Source organism: Stenella coeruleoalba, assembly GCF_951394435.1.
Source record: "Stenella coeruleoalba genome assembly, chromosome: 2".
Taxonomy (NCBI): domain Eukaryota; kingdom Metazoa; phylum Chordata; class Mammalia; order Artiodactyla; family Delphinidae; genus Stenella; species Stenella coeruleoalba.
Window position 1 is genome coordinate 27,859,078 of NC_137147.1, and position 21,300 is coordinate 27,880,377.

Here is a 21,300-nt window from a genome sequence, read left to right on the forward strand (position 1 = left end):
AGCATTTTGATATCAATGCAATTGATAGCCTGTGAACTTCTACTGCTCCAACAATGAAAAGAAAGCCAAGCAAATCAGCTGAGGCCTAAAACCTGAGAGACGGAAGAGAGCAAGAAGCAATGAGACCGTTGGTGAGAACAGCTTAGAATAAGAATTTGCAGATGTGCCTCCAGGCACCAGTGCTATGCTTCTCAGGACTGGTGCTGCTCACGGGCGGCAGATGCGAGGCATGGATGGTATGTGGAACAGCAAAAGAAAAGAGAAGACAAACCTGTAGGCAAATGATACTTATTTATGCGAAAAATCATCTCTAAAGATTTAGAGCAGCATATTTGTCATGCTGTACCTTTTCAGTCAATCAACCAGCCATGCTTTTCTAGATCAGAGAAATCTACTGTCCACCCAGATGTCTTCTTGGGAAACAATGCTGAATCAATGATGCTAAGCAATTTGCTTTCCTTGAACGGGAATGTTTTTTCTAAAAGGGCATATGCTCTGGTCTGGAGCAGGTACACCATCAGTGGGTGAAAGCAGTAGTACTGATTAGCACTTCCTCTTTAGTTCCTGAACAGAGTTGTAAAGAAATGCTTACTAACGGTTTTCGCAGGTGGCAGAGAAATATTTGTCTTTGATCTGTCACGTTTAACTGGAAGCATGCAAACAGGTAGGTCATGAACCCCCAGTTCAAAGAAGACACTGACAAAGAACTAGATGTGTGGGAGACAGCCACAATCTCAGAGAGCAGATAATTTAGCGGGGCAATTAAGACATGTACTCAGATGACTTAAATATAAGGTGGACTGTAGTAATAAGAGTCATAAGGAGGTATACATAAATGCTGTAGGAATGGAGGGGGAAGGATTATGTCCAGCTGGATCATGCGGGGTTTACAGGAAGGATAGGTTGATGTGTAGGAAAAGGATGCAAGACTTTCTAGGCACTCAATGGCAAGAACAAAGGCATGTAAGTGAGGAATTGGGAACTGTTCAGATTAACTGGAACAGAGACTTCATATACTGGAGAGAAAGGAAACCAAACTGGAGGGTTGATTAGGATTAGATGTAGAGAGTTTTAAATGCCAGGATGATGGATCTAGACTTTATTAGTAGAGGAGGCGAGGTATTAAAGATTTTTAAACACTGTTTAGGGAGGTGAGCAGTAATGAGCTGGGTGCCTGGTAGGACAGAATGGCAGCTAGAGACCACGCAGTAGATGACCATAAAGCCCCACACCACCCACTGTGATATTAAAGGGAAGATAGTGGGTCATCTGCCATTATAGTTGTGCTTTCTGACGAGGTCTGTGCTTTAAATGTGCAAGTTGGCCTTTTGAGGAAAAACTCACTCTCCTATAAAAGGGAAATATTTATTATGATGACATAGACACCACCATATACAAAGTACAGTCCTCTAACACCCTGAAATACATACATGCACACATTGTACATAAATTTATATTATCAATATAAAAATACATCATTAACATCTCTAAGGACGGCAAATACAAAACCAATAAATATCACAATTCTAAAACATCTACTTACATTAAGTGCTGGTGAATAAGATGACAGTAAAAGGAAGAGGCCAAAGCAGACCAAAAAACCAACTACATAGCTTCAGTTTACAGACTGGAGTTGGTTTGGGGGAGGTATCCCAATGTTATCCATATGTTTCTCAATTTCCCCAAGCACTTAGAAGTGCCTGACGTCATCAACTCTCAAAAACAGAGCAAAGTTAGAATTTGACATTATGGCACTAGTTTTTGCACACCCCCCTTTCTCTCTCTCTCCCCATCTTTCACATTCTTTAACCGCATTTAAGATAAAGGAATGTCAATAATAAGCTTTACTTAAAATCAAAGCCTCTATAGCCTAACCTTCTATATAGCACCCAAGCAGAATGTTTTCCTTCTCATACTCTCCTTTATGTCTTGTGTTAAATTCCACCCCACTTATCAATAGGTAAAATTGCATGGATGGTCAAATGGTGCAAATGAGAGAAAAATCCAACCTTAACTCTAGCATGGGAAACAAGGCAGAAGTGTCAGAAAATGGTTAATGAACCAGCTATTAAACTGAATAGTTTTGTGCCCTAGCAGACACTCGGGACCAAAACCTTGACCACAACATTCCTTGTGTCCAAACACCAACACACTACTGCCACATGGATGTTCTTTTCATAAAGTTTAGGAAACCCCATGTGCTTCTACAAACAACAGAGCCGGGGGCTGGCTTATAAGACAAAATAAGGAGAACATGTATAATCAATTTTACCCACGGGCTAGATTTTCAGGTTTTAACGTAGAGACAGATAACTGGCAAAGAGCTCCATAAGAGTTGTAAAGTCAGGGAATTCTCTTTTTCTTGTGTGTGTGTGTGTTTCTGTCACATGGCTGGAATATCTAATCTGTGCTGTGAGATGGGACAAGGGGGGCAAAACATTGCCACCATTCCACAGCACATTCCTTTAAGGTCAAGCAGAGTTTCTAGTTTTTAATCAAATGGGAACTCCTACAAGCAGTCCCCTTCTCCTATCTTTCAGGCCATACTGACTTTCTCACTTGAATCTGTAACAGATTAACTAGAACTCAAAAGTCCTTTCTGTTACCTTTAAGTTGGTCTGGAGGTCTAGAACCCAATGCAACCCTACATATGCCTTTCACTGTACAAGCTAATCCCAGGAGGGACCTGATTCACAGGGATCCCCTTCCCTGGAGGCAGACTGATGGTGGGGGCTGGGAGGTGGGGAATGCAAGGCATTGGGGGATGGGACTCTCTTGAGAGATGTAGAATTTTAAAAGCATTTCTCCAGCTGGGGATTCCTAGAACCTAGTATACAGTGGTGAGCCTGCAGGCCAAGCTGCATGGTCTGGTCCAGAATCTAATTGGTCTCTGGTCTCCTTGCATCATAAACACCTCCTAAGAGATCAAGTACAATTCAAAAGAACTTGTCCCATCAACACATCTCAACTGACTTTGCTATCACTGAATCAAATCAACTGTAAGATCCTGGAGCTCCAGAATCATTTCCGGAAACGAGAAAGCAGGACTTTGACCTTTAAGAATGATATACCTTCTGGTGTTACCAACATCCGAGGCTGAGACGGTCACAGTCTAGAAGCTGAATGAATAACTGCACCACAGATCCTTGGATAGAGCAGATTCTTCTCTTGCCGCCGAATGTCCTCAGAAGCGCAGAGTGCCAGGAGCAGGGGAGAGGGTCAGTCCTGGAGGTGCACCCTCCGGCCTCTGGGCAGGAAGCAGTGAGGTGCACGTCATCAGAACTGCACTGGGAGGGAAGCACGGTTCCAGTCTCCAGGGCATCCTGTCCGCAAGCAGCTGCTACTTCTTGGGCTTCTCTAGAATGTTGAGGAATTTCCCCCGTGTCATCTCTCTGGCTGGAATCACAAAGCAAATGAAAGATAAATGAAGACCTAAAATCTGAAAAAGCGTTCACAGGAAGACTTAATTTAAGAATGCAGATTGATTTAAATTGTATACAAAGTTGCTACCATAACAGATTCAATCTCTACTAACCTCCAAAATGGGAGAAAAACAAACCACTATTGACAACAAACTGTACCAAACTGTTCTGAAGTTGGTAATTACTATAACGCGCAGGCCAACTGGGGAAATCTTTATCATTTACCCTTGGGTTTGCTCTTGGAGGCTAAAATCCAACCAAGATTAGATTAGAGTCTTTTCTGGATTGTTGGTCTCTGGACATTTATAATCTCAAATCAAAATTAGAGATTATTTACCCCATCTCTCAGCAGTGGTAGTCCCTGGATACTGTAATGTAACAGAGTTTATATTCCCTCAGTGCAGTTCATCTGTGGATGGAGTAATAAAGTAGGGTGTATAGAGCTTTGGTCTTCTCTCTCTTGGCATTGTCAGTCCTTAGATATTTAATATAGCCAGGCAAGGTTTATGTGTCTTTTTCTCACTTTCAGCACCATCAATCTTTGAATGCTGTAGTTACAAGAGGGTTTATACAGCTACTTTCCTACATATGAGGCTCTGAAATGAAAGTAAAACATTTCTCAGTTACAAGACCCACTCCAGAAGCCCCCCGTTTTAGCTCTGTCAAGCAAATCCTCAAAAGTTGTACGTGGCATAACCCCCTTCATCCTCATCCCCACAAGATCATCTTTTTATGTCTCTTAAATGGATGTAACAGTGCTGAAAGTTTCCAGTGGCTGGCCTGGGGGCCAGAAGTCTTCTGGAACCATGCAGTGAACACACAGCAGGCTATGGTGCCCTGTGGCTTCCAAGGACGTGTCTCCATCTTGGCCAAACGAGTGAGGTGGCTAGGGAGGCACCTGCAGGGGTGAGAAGGACCTTCACCCTAGCCTCCTTGCTTCCCTTCCCCGGTGCAGAACAAATGGTGCTAGATGAATGGGCTCCCACTCCCCCACCCCACCATCTACATTTAATAGTTCTTGGTTTATTTGTACAAGGAAGAAATAAAACAATACAAACTTTGTAACCAGGAAAGCTTTTGGTAACTGCAGTCTATACATTCCCCATCTTTCACAAGTTCCAAAGCTCCAACAAAGGGAAAGGAAATCCCATTAACTAGGAATGGAAGCCCCAGCGTTGGGCTTGTCTCATGTGCCCTCAACCGTACCCTGGCCCAAATCAAACTGACCATTCCTTCCTTAGTGGGTTTACGCCAAATCCCATACATACAAAGTTCCTATAAGACTTGCAATTACTTGTTGATATACTTGTCTTCCTCCATGGAAGTCGAAGAACTGAGGGCAGAGATTGTGTTTTATTATTCTTTTTATCACCAGCACCTAGCATAGTGCTGGACCCGGTATCTGCTGAATAAATGTTGGCTGGATGAATGATAATATACAAAAGAACTAGAACCAAGTAGGAACAGAGTAAAGTTAGTTTCCTTCCATTTCACAGACAAACAATAAGACTTGTTAGTGACCCTCATTGCTCCATTCTCTACATTGTGGGATTCTTTTAAAATTTACCTTGCTTATTCAGCAAGAAAAGTCATTTCCCTTGATGGAAGTAGTGCCAGATTCATGGAGAGATCCAGGGACAAGGACTAACTACTCTAGAAGAAATCCAAACAAGTATTTTATTGCCCAGGGGAGGGAGCATGGATTTCTTTCAGAGAACACAGGATCTGAATGCTGTTTAAGTTCCAACTCTAATATTTATCAGCTGGGCGAGACCTTGAGATGGGAAAGATCTCTGCGCCTCAGTTTCTTCATCTGTAAAATGAGTAGCATATTAATGCCACCTGCCCCGCCCTCTAGGGTATTCAGCCATGATCATGCTTGGTATAGTGGTATTATTAACACAACGCCTTTCAGAGGAGGGTAAGTAGTCTATTGCTTCTCTTGCATGCAGTATTTCCTAAGTGAATAAGTGAATGAATTGTGATAAGGGAGGCTAGCAATCTCGAAAATCCCATTCCTTGGAATCTTTTCCCTCAGCCTGATCTATAGGAATTGACTTATACTTTTGGCCAGAGTGGGTCGCATCATTTATTCCTACTTGGATAGGTTTTCTGCCTACTCTCCAGTGCTTATTAATGAATTTAAACACAGTATCAAATGATCCTGCAAAGTGGCTAGAAGCAGGTGCTCTGGAAATCAGACTTGAGTAATACAATACTCAGCTGGGTAGAACAGAGCCCTGTTCCAAAAATCCTGGGCCAGGAGCACTGTACTGACCTTACTAATTATTTCTGCCTACTGTCCTTCATGTCCCACAATTCTTTGCTCTTTTCTTCCCCAAATGGGAGAATAACCAATATTTGAAGACTTAAAATTTTACAAGACCCAATCTATTCGAGGGATCAAAAGGATTTAAAAGGAAAAAAAATGGATATTCCAAAGTCTCTCAGTGGCAAGCTCTCCTTGAATCTAACCAATCCTTTTTAACAACCCCCCTTCCACTCAGTCATTCCTCCCCCTTCAACCTAATTAAGTACACAGAGCTGCAGCGAACCACCGTAAAAGTAGAAGTATTCCAAAAGACATCATCTTTTACGTGGGAGGGGTGAAAGTTTGCCTACTCGCTGTTCCTATATAGGAGATACACAAATTTGTGACACAGCTAGCTGCTCCCTAACAGAGGGCTGTGCCCTATATATCACATCCTAGGCACCAGCCCCTTTTAGTGCAGAGAAATTGCTGTGAGTCAGGGGCTGCTCCGGAGCACATGCCCTCCTGTTCACTTGTCATCAGAGATGTTAACATCTCTGATTAATTCATATACCCCTTATATTATTCCTCATCTCTTTATCCTTGGCTCTCCTGTTCTACTGCAATGTAAAGATTCTTACCGACCTGCTATAGTAATCACCACCCGCTAACTACACACCCCCCCAAACCTAGTGAAATTGTTTAGCGATGCCAACCGCGCTTTTAATTTGCAAGACATCAGACACAGAGGTAATTTATACCAACATCTGTTCGTTTTTGACTTCTGAAACAAACTCACACATGCTGCTACAAAATCCCATTAGGAGTAGGGAGACAGCCTTCTGCTACTATTCTGTATTCCTCTTCTACACAGACACACAGACACAGACACACACAAACACACACACACACACACACACACCCCTTCCAGTAGGGTTTATAATGTAAATGTGTTTTACTAAAAAACTCCCACCAAGGATTTCAAATTTCTTTGGGAAAAAACCTTTAGAGAAATCTATGCTTGCTGACAGAGGACAGTAAGGTATTTCTATGTCCTTCTGCCTAGTTCCATCCCTTCTTTCCAACAGTTACCACTTGGTATAATTCTTGCACTAATGACCAGGGTAAGATTACATACTCTTCAGCTTGGCACTTCCAATTCCTGCCTTCTCTCCTGCTTCTCTTTTCCCACAATGTGTTAGAAGACGATCCTGGGGACCATAAAGTTGCGAGAGAAAGTTTTATCTGGAGTTAACACCATTTCTTAACTATTTTCTGGTTCTGGATTGATTCTCTAGGATTACAAGATTCAACAGGAAGGCAGCACTGCTACCACAGTCGAATCACTATGCTCAGAGGGATCGACTGGTCATCAGCCACCAGTGTATGCTCTGCAGAAGAGAAGCATGATCTCCACGTCAAGTCATGATTTACAGGCCCTCCTATGCTGGGCACACACCATAAACTGAGAAAGCCATAGTCAAGACTCTCACCAAAGGGTGAACATGTGAACTGCTGCTGAGTGTGGGACAGGGGACACATTTAAAGACAGCAAATGGATAAATTATAATCAACTTCCAGGTTGATGCAGTTTCTGTCACCCCTTCATAGTTTCCCTAGGGCTGTCAGGTTCACAGCAGCTGTAAATACCTGGGTATACTTTAGAGAGGTCAGGGCTGAAGGGAGGACTCCATTCTGCTTGCTGTGAAGGTGGTGTGTGCTTTAATGTAATCTCTTCTTTAGACTCTCCAATTCCGCCATCCTACATTTAGCCTTGCCTCTGGCTCCCTTTCCACAATGACTATCCCCAAACTGTCTTCTCTGCGGTAAATCTTCCGGTGGCTGGTTGGAAAAGATTCAGTGGTACAGACTGATTTCTCACCAGCGAGGGCATAAGGGATTACCAGAGGCACCCTGGTTAACGAGATTGGGTGCAGAATCTCTCACGAGACCAGCCCTCTATGCCAGGGCTTTGCACCTTTCGCCCATGACATATGGGTTTCATTATAGAAAGATTTTCCAGATTATAACTTTGAGGCAACTGCCTGATAAAAATTCTGCTTGGCTTTCATATAGGGAACAATGTAAAGATTAAGTAACTTTTAATGAAATGGAAGAAACTCATAGCATTTGGTTTGCAGTTCCAATGCAAACCACTTTAAATATTTATATTGTGCCTCAATATAATTAAATCAATATAAATAAGAACATTAGCGAGGCGGATGGTTCTCTCATATCCTGAAAAGCAACAACAGGCTGTTTAGGAGACTCTGAGTGGCCAGGAAACAAAGGAGACAGCATAACGCTGTGAAAAGAGCAGGGCATGCATGTATTTATTTATTCATTCATTCATTCATTCATTCATTTATTTATTTTGGCTGCGCTGTGCAACTTGCAGGACCCTAGTTCCCTGACCAGAGATTGAACCCGGGCCCCCAGCAATGGAAGCGTGGAGTCCTAACCACTGTAACATCAAGGAATTCCCAAGAGCAGGGCTTTTAGCATTGGACAGGCTTGGATTCAAACCCCAGCTCCTACACTGAGCCTGAACCACTGCAGGCAAGTCACCCAAGTCATCTCTCTGTGTTTCAGTCACCTCATCTGTTCAAGATGGGATTAATACAAGGGTCACACAGGCATTCTGTAAATGCTAGCTACTGTATGACTCTTTCTTTCATGTCAAACAAGAAGTTTATTTAAGCAACCAGATACTTGATGGGAAAATTATCTAGGATTCATTTCGTTTAGAGTAATTTATCCCTGCTTAAAGACAGATTGCCTTACACATAACAGCTATGTACAAAAAAGTTACAAAACTGCCCTGGGTTTTACAGTGATAAAGTGAAAAACATTAAAATTCTCCAATGGAACAAGGTATGCAAGGATTTTTGTTTGTTTGATTTCTGTTAAACAGTGAGAGCAAAACAACTTACTTGAATATGAAAGACGAGGACTGAATGAGCACGCCACTAATGGAGAGAGGGGGGACTGTTACAGAACCAGAATTCTGCCCCAGTTGTTGTCAAGCAAAACATAACACTGGTCATTTAGCTTAAAAAAAAAAGCCAATATGCTTGTGTACACTAGTTACTTCAACTACAATAAAGACGTGAGGAAGGGGTATATGAAAGAATAGAGAAGTCCATACTGTAGTAGTCAGGATGTGGGAGAACCAAACTGCAGTCTTCTAACTGCGAAGGTCTTCTTGGTCTGTGGGAACTGAGATCTGGAGTAAAGAGCAAGTTCCCTTCATAGCAGACACCTCCTGTCTGCTGCTGGAACACACTGACGGCATCTTGACTACTATAGTACGGATTTCTCTGTTCTTCCATGTACCATTTCCCCACTCCTTTACTGTACTTAAAGTAACTGGTGATGTACACGGCATATTCCCTTTATTTTTTTTAAGCTAAATGACCAATGCTATGTTTTGATCGACAACAACTGGGGCAGAATGCTGGTTCCGTGACAGCGCCCCCTCCTCCATTAGTGGCATGCTCATTCAGCCCTTCTCTTTCATAATCCAGTAAGTTATTTTGCTCTCACAGTGTGTCTGTTTCATGAATTGGCTGCCTATTAAGCTGGAATCTGACCTACCTCAAATGACAAACCCTGTCATTCACAGTAAGCCTTCATTAGTTTACTAAGTGGCGTATGCTTAATCTTAATCTGTGCGCCACAGAACTGTCCAGCCCCGCCACCTTCAAATTAATATGATCATTGTTCTTAGCCTTGACTCCTTCCTTGGGTTTTCCATCGGTCATGGGAAACAACAGAGTCTCCGCAGCTGCCATTTCACAAAAGAGAAAAGGTACCAGGTCAGTACCGAATGCGCACACAAGCAGCACCAGGAGTGGCAAAAAGAGGATGAACTATTTATTTTTTAAAGGCTCTCAAATGTAAAACAAAGGGAAACGTGCCTGACTTGCATCTGTGTAACACGTATACTCTGGAGGTTCAAACCTGGGTGCTAGTTAGAGGCAGCGACCTTCCTTAACTACACCAGCAGCTTCTTCTAGCAAAAAGGAGCACATAAAACCCTAGTTAGTTCGGTTGAAATCAATGTGCTAAAAGGTTATCTATTTAACTAGATTTATAGAAGGGGTTTTGTAGAAATGATGCCATTTGTTATGATTACAGTTTTGACTTTTTTTTAACAATTATTTTTTAGTTGAAGGCGTTCTAATTCCGCTGAGGGACCTCCTAGTCATGAGTGTGTGCTATGCAGGAGAAGCATGAAGGGGATGGATGAATAGTTAAGTTAGTCACGTACAGAGCCTACCTACTATGTACTAGGTATTAGGGAAAATTCAAATAAATGAGAAGTGGCCTTTGAGATGGAGCTATCTAGCTGTTCACAGGTGCCTTGGTACATCAGAGGAGAACAAAGGAAACCAATGTGATTTACAGTGCTGATTTCTCTCTCACAGGAATGAGAAAGTTTTCCTGTCACTCCGGCATAGGGCCGGCGTACAGCAGAGCAGTTCCAGGCAGGCTCCCAGACTGAGATTCTTCACCATGCTCCAGTTCAGATCTCCACAAAAACCTATCACTAAGTGATCAATAATTCAAGTCAAGAACTAAGCACTTTATAATGCCTCTGATATGAGAGTGGCTGGGGCCACTGTCAAGAGCAGAAGGTGCTATGAACTGAGCATGGTGTTCCTGGATGAGAAGGAACTCTCTTGGGACCTCATTTGAATACTTGGTGGCCCTCAGAAAATGGTGTAATTGTAATATGGTCTACTGACCATTCTCAGTCAACTCTTGTGGGAGAGTCCACTCAACGTAAGAGTTTATGGTAGAGGGACTTCCCTGGTAGTGCAGTGATTGAGAAACCACCTGCCAATGTAGGGGACACAGGTTTGAGCCGTGGTCCAAGAAGATCCCACGTGCCGCAGAGCAACTAAGCCCATGCACCACAACTACTGAGCCTGCACTCTAGAGCCCGTGAGCCACAACTACTGAGCCCGTGCCACAACTACTGAGCCCATGTGCCACAACTACTGAAGCCCAAGCGCCTAGAGCCCGTGCACCGCAAGGAAGACCCAACGCAGCCAAAATAAATTTAAAAGAAAAGATTTTATGGTAGAAATCTCACTTTTCTCTAAAATATATAAAAGCAGCATTTGAAGGCAGACAGAACAGCCTTAGGCTTTTGCCCAAAATTCTTTGAGAATGAAATAATATCTAAGAAAAAAACAGTCTGGATGCTACATCCATGACCAAACTATCATTGACTATGAAAATCTTCATCCTAAGAATTCTCGGAAAATCCTTTTTGGGGCACACTTCCCAGATTCTCTTTCTATTCAGTGTCTTGTCTCTCTAACATGACTTTTTCTTCTGAAAGAGTGGGTGGCTAAGAACTATGTTCTCTCCCGTGAATTCAGGAAAAGAATTTTATATCAAACATTTTTTTTTCAATTCATAGTAAGGGCCACTTCCAGAGAATGTTTTATCCAAGAAGTAATATAAAAAAGAAAAGCCAGGACTCAATGTACAGTTAAATGCATTTGGACAGTTCCAATATGGAAAATAATTTTAATGGCTTTTCACAACGGGGGGAAAAAAAAGGACAGAAACATCCAGCCAACAGATTTATTCTCAGAATATAAACCATCAAGCAGGAACATAAAATACGGGAAGTGTCACCCATGATGCCTGAAGGCTGAAAGAAGTAGAAGAATCTTAATTGTCAGGTATTTGAAAAATGCTGTATTCAGGTGAAAGCCTATGTTTCTCCATCAACTCTCCTTGCTCTGCCCTCTTTCAAGAGCAAAACAAGACTAGATTTCAAATATTCAACCCTTTTTATCATCCTTCTCCCTACTAAAAAACAAAACAAAACAATAACAACAAACCCCAAAGATTTGTGTTCAAGAAATGAGACCTAAAAACTTCTTATTTGTATTTTGTTTCCTCTTCAGAGGGCCTCACAGGCCTATTTCACTTGGTTCCACTTCCAAGGGTAAACTCAGTTGAACGAACAGCAATGAGATCAAAGCAATGGATTAATACACTCGGGGCAAACTTTTATTAAATACTCATAAATTTTTGCAGAACATTCACACTTCAGGGCCTTCACATAGTAATACATCGTGGTGAAACACTTATTGTGACCAAAGGCTAGTAGCTTCACACAGTCTTAATTTCCTCATTCATAAAGTGAGTACAGCAATAATAATCTATCATGTAAGGTTAAGAAAGAACTAGTCAAACTGATTTCATCAGGACACAAAATATTTTGCCCCAAGTTAGAGTAATTTATTCACAGGCAATATCCCACTCCCAGGAAAATCAGACCAAGATCACAGTATAGATGAATTTCAAAGGACTTGGATATTAAGAAAATCCTCCTGCTTGGAACATCCCCACCTCAAGGTGCTGGCAGCAGCAAACGTCTACAGAGGATGGAGGCCCCAGTCTTCTTGACCCACAGGGCAGGGAAAGAGTTACATCTTCACACTGCGAAGCCAATAAAAACCTCTCTTGATTATAATTTAGATAAGAACCACTGGATTGAATAATAATGTCTGAAACTCCCCTGGCTGTTTCACCTTGAGACGTCCATCACTGGGTTAAACATGATGCTAATTGCATTTGGATTGATTAATTTCTCTCACTCCTGTCTATTCGAATAACGCTTAACAAAATAATCATAGCACCCAGAGCCAAATCTTTTCCGTCAAAGGAATGAAGCCATCAGAACAGGCAGAGATGAAAGAAATGAAGATGACCCGTAATTACAGCTACGGTGATATCATTACCATATTATACGAAATGAGTGTGGGGGGAGGGGGAGGAGAGGGAGGAGGGGCTGAGATTATTTATTTTTTTTAATGAAACGCTACGATCTAAGAATACAGATTTGATATCAAGTGGAACACAGAGAAATATAGAACTTTAAAAAAATACAAATCTTGCTCATGAAATTGCAAAATCCGACAAACACTGAGGCCCAAGATACATCAAATGTCTTGGGCTGTGAGCAGGTATTATTCATGCCACTATTTTTTTACCACAATATCACTTTGCTTATGACTTACATAGAGATAGAAGATGCTGTCTTGATACCACAAGCACTCCTATAGTTACTGGAGAATTTTTCTTTAAGCCAGGGAATAAGATCATTTTATTGTAATTTTGTTAGAGGTGGCCTTGTTTGTAAAATTAGAATCTGACTTTTAACTGCAGGTAGTTCCAGTTTAAGATACCAAAGAAAATGTCTATGAATCTTCACGCATGGTTCATCTGACAGTAGTATGGACTTAACTCACCAGAAAGGAAGAATATATTTCCCTACTTTCTTGTTGTTTGATATGACCTTTTAATATATATGATATAGAAAAACCTATGATCGCATAGGATTTGAACTTTGGTCTGAATCTATCACTTATTAGATGGTGCTCTCTGGTAAATTATGTAGCCTCTTTGTGCCTCAGTTCCTTCATCTGTAAAATAGGGGATTAGTACCTACCTGAGTGGGTTGTATGAGACTTAAGACAATACATTTAAGTCCTCAGTAAGTGCTGGCACAAGAAGAAATTTCCCCCTAAGATTAATTTTATGGCTATTTACAGAACCTTGAAGGTATTTTTGTTTTTGTTTTGGTCAAAACAAAACCTTGTTTTGTTTTTACAGAACCTTGTATTTACAGAACCTTGAACGTGTTTTTGTTTTTGTTTTGGTCAGTCTGCAAGGCATGCAGGATCTTAGTTCCCTGACAAGGGACCTAACCCGCACCCCCTGCAGTGGAAGCACCTCGTCTTAACCACTGGCCCGCCAGGGAAGTCCCTTGAATGTTTTGGTTATTTCATTTAATGAAGTTATTTCAAATAGACACTGTAAAGTACCTTGAATATAGATTTTAACAAATATTTGTGAAATAAATAAATAGGATACTTAGAAGATGCATTATTCTAATAGGCTAGAAATATCTGGGGAATATTTTTGCTATGGTATTTTATTTTATTTTTAAAATTTTATTTATTTATTTTTTAACATCTTTATTGGAGTATAACTTTATAATGGTGTGTTAGTTTCTGCTTTATAACAAAGTGAATCAGCTATACATATACATATATCGCCATATCTCTTCCCTCTTGCCTCTCCCTCCCACCCTCCCTATCCCACCCCTCTAGGTGGTCACAAAGCACCAAGCTGATCTCCCTGTGCTATGCGGCTGCTTCCCACTAGCTATCGGTTTTACATTTGGTAGTGTATATATGTCCATGCTGCTCTCTCACTTTGTCCCAGCTTACCCTTCCCCCACCCGTGTTCTCAAGTCCATTCTCTAGTAGGTCTGCATCTTTATTCCTGTCCTGCCCCTAGGTTCTTGCTACGGTATTTTAAACAGAGAACCATCATTAAGTTGAAAACAATAAAAACAGATAGTGAAATTGTTTTACTTAGCTTGGACAAGAAGACATGTTTTTCTATTTTGTTATATAACAAATACTCCCAAAGAAAACAAGCATATGTATTCTGAATTTGTAATCATTCCGTAGTAAATGTGAACAGTGCTTTAAAAGAAAAAAAACAAAACACTGTATTTCTGCCAGGTTAAAACAAGAGTCTAAACCATTTACTATGTTAACTCGGTATTCTCTGCTTTCTTTCTGGGTATGAGAGGCAATGTATACAGTAAAAAGGATTTCTCTTATCTGGCTTTGGAATTAGATGGGTCTAGCTTTGATTCAAATCCCAGCCCCTCTCCCCCCCCATTTACAGGTGTTAAAACCTTAAGCAAATTATTTTTATGAGCATCAGTTTTCTCATTCATAAAATGTAATTATAAAATAGACTTTGCAGTCTTGTGAGATAAAATGAGGTATGAAAATCCTTTATATTGCCTGGCGTATAGTAGGAAAGTCTATAAATGGCAACGTTAATCATTTTTTTAATCTGTCAAATCTCAGTTCAAACATCACCTTTTCAAAGAGGCCTTCTGTGGCCACCCTATCCAAAGTGAGTCCTCTTGGTTACTTTCTTTCATATCAACACATTTACTTCCTTCACAGCACTTACCAAAATCTGAAATTAACTTTGTTTATTTCTCTTCATGCTCCTTGAAGTTCTACAGAGCCTCCTGCTCTATCCCCAGCAACTAGAACAATACCAGGCACATGGGAGGTGGTCAACTATATATCTATTGAAATAATTTATTCATATATGAGGAAAGAGGAAATCTGCTTCCTTTTCAATTCTTAATTCAATACTGTGCATAAGAAATTTTTGTCCTAGTAAAATTACCTATGTTTTTGACCCAGCAATTTTACTTCTAGGTAGCTACCCAAAGATACACCAGCAAAAATATTACATAGGGTATTCATATTCCTATTCATTTCAGCACTATCTGTAATAACTGAAGATTGGAAACAACTCAAATTTAGGGAAGGGACTCCATACTACAGAGTACTGTGCAACTGTATGAAGGAATGAAGAAGGGACTTATACATTGCTATGGAGCGATCTCCAGAACATACTGCTGAGCGGAAAAAAAGCAAGGCGCAGAACACTATGTATAATATATTACCTTATGTGGAAAATTAGGACATGGAGAAATACACAGGTATATTTACTTATATTTTCAAAAGAAATAATGGAAGGATGAAGTTTAGTATTTGTTTTTACTAATAAAGATGGTTACCTAGAAGAGGAAAAAGAGAGGGGGTAGGATAGAGGTGGAAGGTAGACACTTTGGATGCACCTTATTTTATATGTTTTACTTTGGGACACCATATAAATATTTTATACATTAAAAAATTCATTAAATAGAAAAATGGCAATCTCTAAAAGTGGAAATAAACTGAAAATAACTTGAATCTCTAAAATTTGGCAATAACCACACAGTACAAAAGTTTAAATAATTCTAAAAGACATATTCTGACTATATATCCCTACAAGTACATATCCTAAAGATATAAATGAGGCACAGAGAAATCTTAAATTGCATTCAGCAGTCTTGTTGTTATATGTAGTTAGTTCTTTTGATGCTAGTCTCATTGTGGGTTAAAACATAAATAATTATGTTCGTTATTAGAAATCAAGATTTCCAGAGTAAAAGACATACTATTATAAAATCAAATACATTGTATATGAGAAAAGAATCTAAAAAAGAATGTATGTATGTATAACTGAATAACTCTGCCGTGCTCCTGAAACTAACATAACGTTATAAATCAACTAAACTCCAATAAAATTAAAATTAAAAAAAAAAACCCAAATACATTAAGTTAAAACCCTTAAACATCTTTTTTTTTTTTTTTTTTGCCGTACGCGGGCCTCTCACTGCTGCGGCCTCTCCCATTGCGGAGCACAGGCTCCGGACGCGCAGGCTCAGTGGCCATGGCTCACGGGCCCAGCCGCTCCACGGCATGTGGGATCCTCCCAGGCCGGGGCACGAACCCGCGTCCCCTGCATCCGCAGGCGGACTCTCAACCACTGCGCCACCAGGGAAGCCCCCCCCCCGCTTAAACATCTTTAATTTAAACTGGGCATACTGGTAGGAACACAATTTCTTTTTCTCTTAAAAAACAAAACAACAACAACTCATTTACCAACCCTGTCCATGGAAAAAGCCCAGAAGCAATGACAGTCCAGTACCAATTAATACTCTTAGTACTTAGATTTCTACTAAAACGAAGATTTCTACTCCCAGGGTTCCTTGGAGAAATGGATAAGATTCTAAGTCTGAAGTAAATGAACAAGGAATATCTTGACACGCTGAAAGGAAGGAAGTTACCAAAGATTACTAGGGTCATGTCAAATGACACAGAAGTCAGCATAAAGGGGTGTCCACTAACTAAAGATGGGACAGTTTTGAGTGTCAAAAACAATAATGATTATAGTGCTTAGAAATACATTAAATAGTATTTTAATGTATTATATTTAATATAATATTAATATATTATATTAAATTATAATACACTAGTATACTGTATTATATTTAATATATTATATTTTACTATAATATTTCTTAAAAGCCCTCAGTCACTTCAATTCATTTCATGTTCTGAAAATTGGTAAGTAAAAGCGGGGGAAAATCAAGCATTTTTTCTGCCTTTCCTCTTTGGACCACATTTCAGGGAAACCAAATAGTTGCTGATTTATTAGAATAGTAATCATCATCATTATTATTATTATGGAAAGAATGAGACTGATACCACCTAAACCCACTGATCTTCACTGAAACTAGAACAAATGAAGGTCCTGTGTTTCATATGCAACAATAGCAAGTACACTTATGAAGCATTCTTGCCAAAAAGACTGACTCCGAACCCACTTTATTCTCTAACTCTACTAGATTACAGGAAATTTGGGGGAAAAGAGGACCATGTGGAACGCTACCACCATGAGAAAAATCATCCAAATTTAAAATGTGGGAGGTCCTCCTGGACAAACAACCCAGTTTCTTTAGCAATTAAATAGCATGGGGCGGGGGGGGGGATAACCTAGAAGAAGAAGAGTGTGCTTATAGAGAAGATTAAGTGACTGAAGACTGATGTCAATCAAATGCAATGTGTAGAACTTGTCCAGATGTTGTCTCATACAAACCAACTGTGAAAAACACAATTTTTAACCAAACTGGACATGGACTATAAGACGTTACTAAGGAATTACTATTTTATGTTGTTTGGTGTAATAATTGTGTGTGTTTTTTAAAGGCCTTCTTAGTTAGAGATACATACTAAATTATTTATGAATGACATGGTACTAGGATTTGCTTTAAAATACTCCAGCCAACAACACAACTACAACAAAAAGTGTGATATAAGGGGGCAGAGATACAACAAGAATGGCAGAAAGTTGACAATTATTGAAGCTGGGGATGGGTACGTGGAGTTCATTATAGCATTCTTTCTAGTTAGTATATGCTTGGAAAATCTCCATAGTAAACAGAAAACTTCACCAAATGCTTCTCTGGAAATACAGCTTTTTCTCATTATCACTACATATCATAATACAATGAAGAGTAGGCCAGGGAACAGAGATGGGGATAATTAATTCTGCAGAGGACTTGGAAATGGATGGACAGGAAAAGCTGTAGAAAGGGGGTGACTTTTCATGTCATGAATGTTTATTTCCATTGTTAAATTCTTTGGATGAGGAACAAATTACACATGACCAAACAATCAAAAGCAGATTACATATTTTTTAAACTCTACCAAATCTAACTCAGGTTAAGCCTAATAATAATAAGCTGCTGCCTTCCAACCTTTATTTAAGAAATCATACAGACAAATCTAAGAGCACAATTTTCAATTTATTCATAAAATAGCTATGAGGGAAGCTCTCTGGTTCAACATTTTGCTTCTAAAAAATTCTTTGGGAGGTGGAGAGAATGAGTCTTTGGTCACTCATTTATTTATTTATATAAATTTATTTATTTATTTATTCTTGGCTGCATTGGGTCTTCGTTGCTGCGCGCAGGCTTTCTCTAGTTGCAGCGAGCGGGGGCTGCTCTTTGCTGCGGTGCGTGGGCTTCTCATTGCGGTGGCTTCTCTTGTTGCAGAGCATGGGCTCTAGGTGCGTGGGCTTCAGTAGTTGTGGCTCGTGAGCTCTAGAGCACAGGCTCAGTAGTTGTGGCGCACGGGCTTAGTTGTTCCACAGCATGTGGGATCTTCCTGGACCAGGGCTCAAACCTATGTCCCCTGCATTGGCAGGCAGATTCTTAACCACTGTGCCACCAGGGAAATCCAAGTTACACATTTATTGAATCTTCTCATAAAAAGCTTTAGGGTTGCTACAGCAGAAATTAACACATTGTAAATCAACTATACTTCAATAAAATTTAAAAAAAGAAAGCTTTAGGGTTGGTAGCAAGCCTAACTTTAAGGCTGAGGCCAGTCCAATAGCTAAAAGGAATAGCCTAATCTAAACAAAGTTACAAAAGGAATAGCTTAATCTAAACGTTCACTAGTCCTGTTAACTTTCAGCTAGTTTTTCCTCATACTATCAACAACTGTGAATATAAATGACCTCAATAATCCTACTTCACTTTGATCACTCTTTTACTTCACAGATGACGATTTATCCAATTTTAACACAAATTACTTGTTCTACCCGATAATTTGATTTTTAATTGTTGGCATTGTGGTTTCACATATGTATGGTTCATGTTTTCAACTTGACCAGACAATAAGTTCATCAATGGTAGACACTTTTAAAGATATTTTCCCTAACAGACTTGGAAAAAATACCCAATATATAGTATTTATCCAGTAAAGCTTAATTTAAAAATCCTCTTTTTCCTCTAAAATAATGTAGTAGTACAAATGTACAACAATTACTGTCTTCACTTGATTATGAATTTCTTTTAAAACCACATCACATCAAGGTAAGAACTTGATCGTATGACGTGTCTACTTAGGAAGTCATATTGAGATAGGCTGGGACCTGGGACCTTTTACCGGAGTGCTTTCACCTGGACTAACATCTCTTTGAGTGACAGAATACAAAGAAACTATAAGGGACTAAAAACAACTGCACACGTGCACAGTTGGGGCAATTATGATCAACAGGATTCAAAAAGGCCACAAACCAACTGCCATTTCTGAGGTGCTGAGAGCAAAAGCAGGGCACTGTGCAGGATCCCTGTACATGGCACCACTAAAGGGGTGGGCAGATCACCTAAGCTACACCTCCTGCCCAACCCATGGACCCACCCCTGTTGTTACCCCTTTTAAGGACCCAAGCAGCTCCTCTCAGAGAGAGAGCAAGAGTACCTGTCTCTTGTTTTCACTCCCTTGTACTGCAGCACGAGCCCCAATAAAGCCTTGACTGGAATTCTCATCTGGCCTCTTATCAATTTCTATTGAATAAAGAGTCCAAGGGCCCAGGTCCATAACAATATGGTAGTGGTTATTTACCTTGTGAGTAGAAATTACAGCTAGTTAACCTTTTTTTCAAAATATCCAGTTTTGATGTTTCTGAAAAATCTTATTTACAACATATGTGAATTATTAACATAAAAGAATTAGAACACAAAAATATCCACAGCCAGAAAATTATATTATACTGTGTATAATAGTCTGCTTCACTGAAACTCGAGTTTAACCTATACATAGTTAACATAATAATAGGCATGTACGGAATGAAAAAAACACTCTTTCATTGATAGTACAGGTCATAATTTAGGATCTTAAAAACAACTTATGTGTGATCAATACGGCAAAATATAATAGAAGGGGAAATATGGTTAGATACTATATAAACATTTACTATAATGCTTAATAATTAAAGTTAAAATATCTTTTTCATTAATTTTATTTGCATTCAAACCAAAAAAGAAGCGAAAGTGAAAAGAAGCATTTTATAGATGCTAGACCACTGGCCTCAAAATCAAAGGTCAGAGTTCTAAACTAGTTTCATCAGCTAGTCAACAAGTTCTAACTGCTCGCCCATTACATACTCTTATGCTTGCAGATAATGAGACACCAAGAGAGATCAACCAATCTTCCTTAGAAAAACCCTCCCCTCCTTTGGGCACTAAAGTTTGCTCATCAACAGCTTAATTGTGCTCTGTGTAGATACTTGTAGAGAGCTTTGCAATTATGGAGTACTTTTTTCCCCCAAGACCTTAAAAAGAAAGTTAGGTGGGGAAATCAGGAACAGATCCTATTTCAATATAGTAGAGGTTTTCAGGTAGGTTAGTTAGCATTTATTACCTGTATCAGTGGTTCTCAAGGCATGGTCCCTAGACCAACCACATTAGCATCACTTTGGGAACACGTTAGACATACACATTGTCAGGTCTCCATCTCAAATCTACTGAATCAGAAACTCTAGAGGCAGTTCTAATTCATTACTACAAGAATTACTAATAAAATTTTAATTTTATTAAAATTATGATCATAAAGCATATTTCTTACCATAAAGTTAAAAGTAGAAGAGAGGGGCTTCCCTGGTGGCGCAGTGGTTAAGAACCTGCCTGCCAATGCAGGGGACACGGGTTTGAGCCCTGGTCTGGGAAGATCCCACATGCCGTGGAGCAACTAAGCCTGTGCGCCACAACTACTGAGCCTGCGCTCTAGAGCCCACAAGCCACAACTACTGAGCCCGTGTGCCACAACTACTGAAGCCCGTGCACCTAGAGCCCATGCTCCACAACAAGAGAAGCCACTGCAATGAGAAGCCCACACACTGCAATGAAGAGTAACCCCCGCTCGCCGCAACTAGAGAAAGCCTGAGCACAGCAACAAAAAATAAATAATTAATTAATTAATTAAAAATCATATTAAAAGTAGGAGAGACTATCTCTGCTCTATGAGCAACAAAGGGAGAAATTAAAATTCAGCCAAGGATTAGAATTTTTACCAAAGCTTCAGCTCTATCTCTAGTGCCATGCATTATGCTTAATGTTAAGGTTATAATATAATCCTTAACCTTCCTTGAGAATCTGTCAGAAGACAGACTGGAAAATAAATAATTATCAAGTCATGTCATCCAAGCTATAAGAGGAGTATATAACACATTATGAAGACAGACACGGGGATAATTAATTCCGCAGAAGGTTTGGGTTGGATGGACAGGAAAAGCTTTAGAAAAGGAGTGATATTTGAACTGACCCCTTAGGAATATACTGTCTAGGAACACCCCTGCAAGCTAAGGACCGCTCCTTTT

The 21,300-nt window shown here is 39.9% G+C and overlaps 1 protein-coding gene across 2 annotated transcripts in view; it reads right to left on the reverse strand.

The window, feature by feature from the left end:
• Positions 1-1,356: 1,356 nt before the first annotated feature.
• Positions 1,357-21,300, reverse strand: part of LIN52 (lin-52 DREAM MuvB core complex component) — a 120,650-nt gene continuing 100,706 nt past the window's right edge. The window contains exon 6 of one of the 2 annotated variants that reach the window (XM_079912803.1): positions 1,357-3,396. In XM_079912803.1, the coding sequence (XP_079768929.1) occupies positions 3,341-3,396 (56 nt within the window). In that variant the 3' untranslated portion in view covers positions 1,357-3,340. Of the gene's footprint in view, positions 3,397-3,513; positions 4,019-21,300 lie in introns of those variants that run through there. The other variant, XM_079912804.1, reaches the window with a different exon arrangement.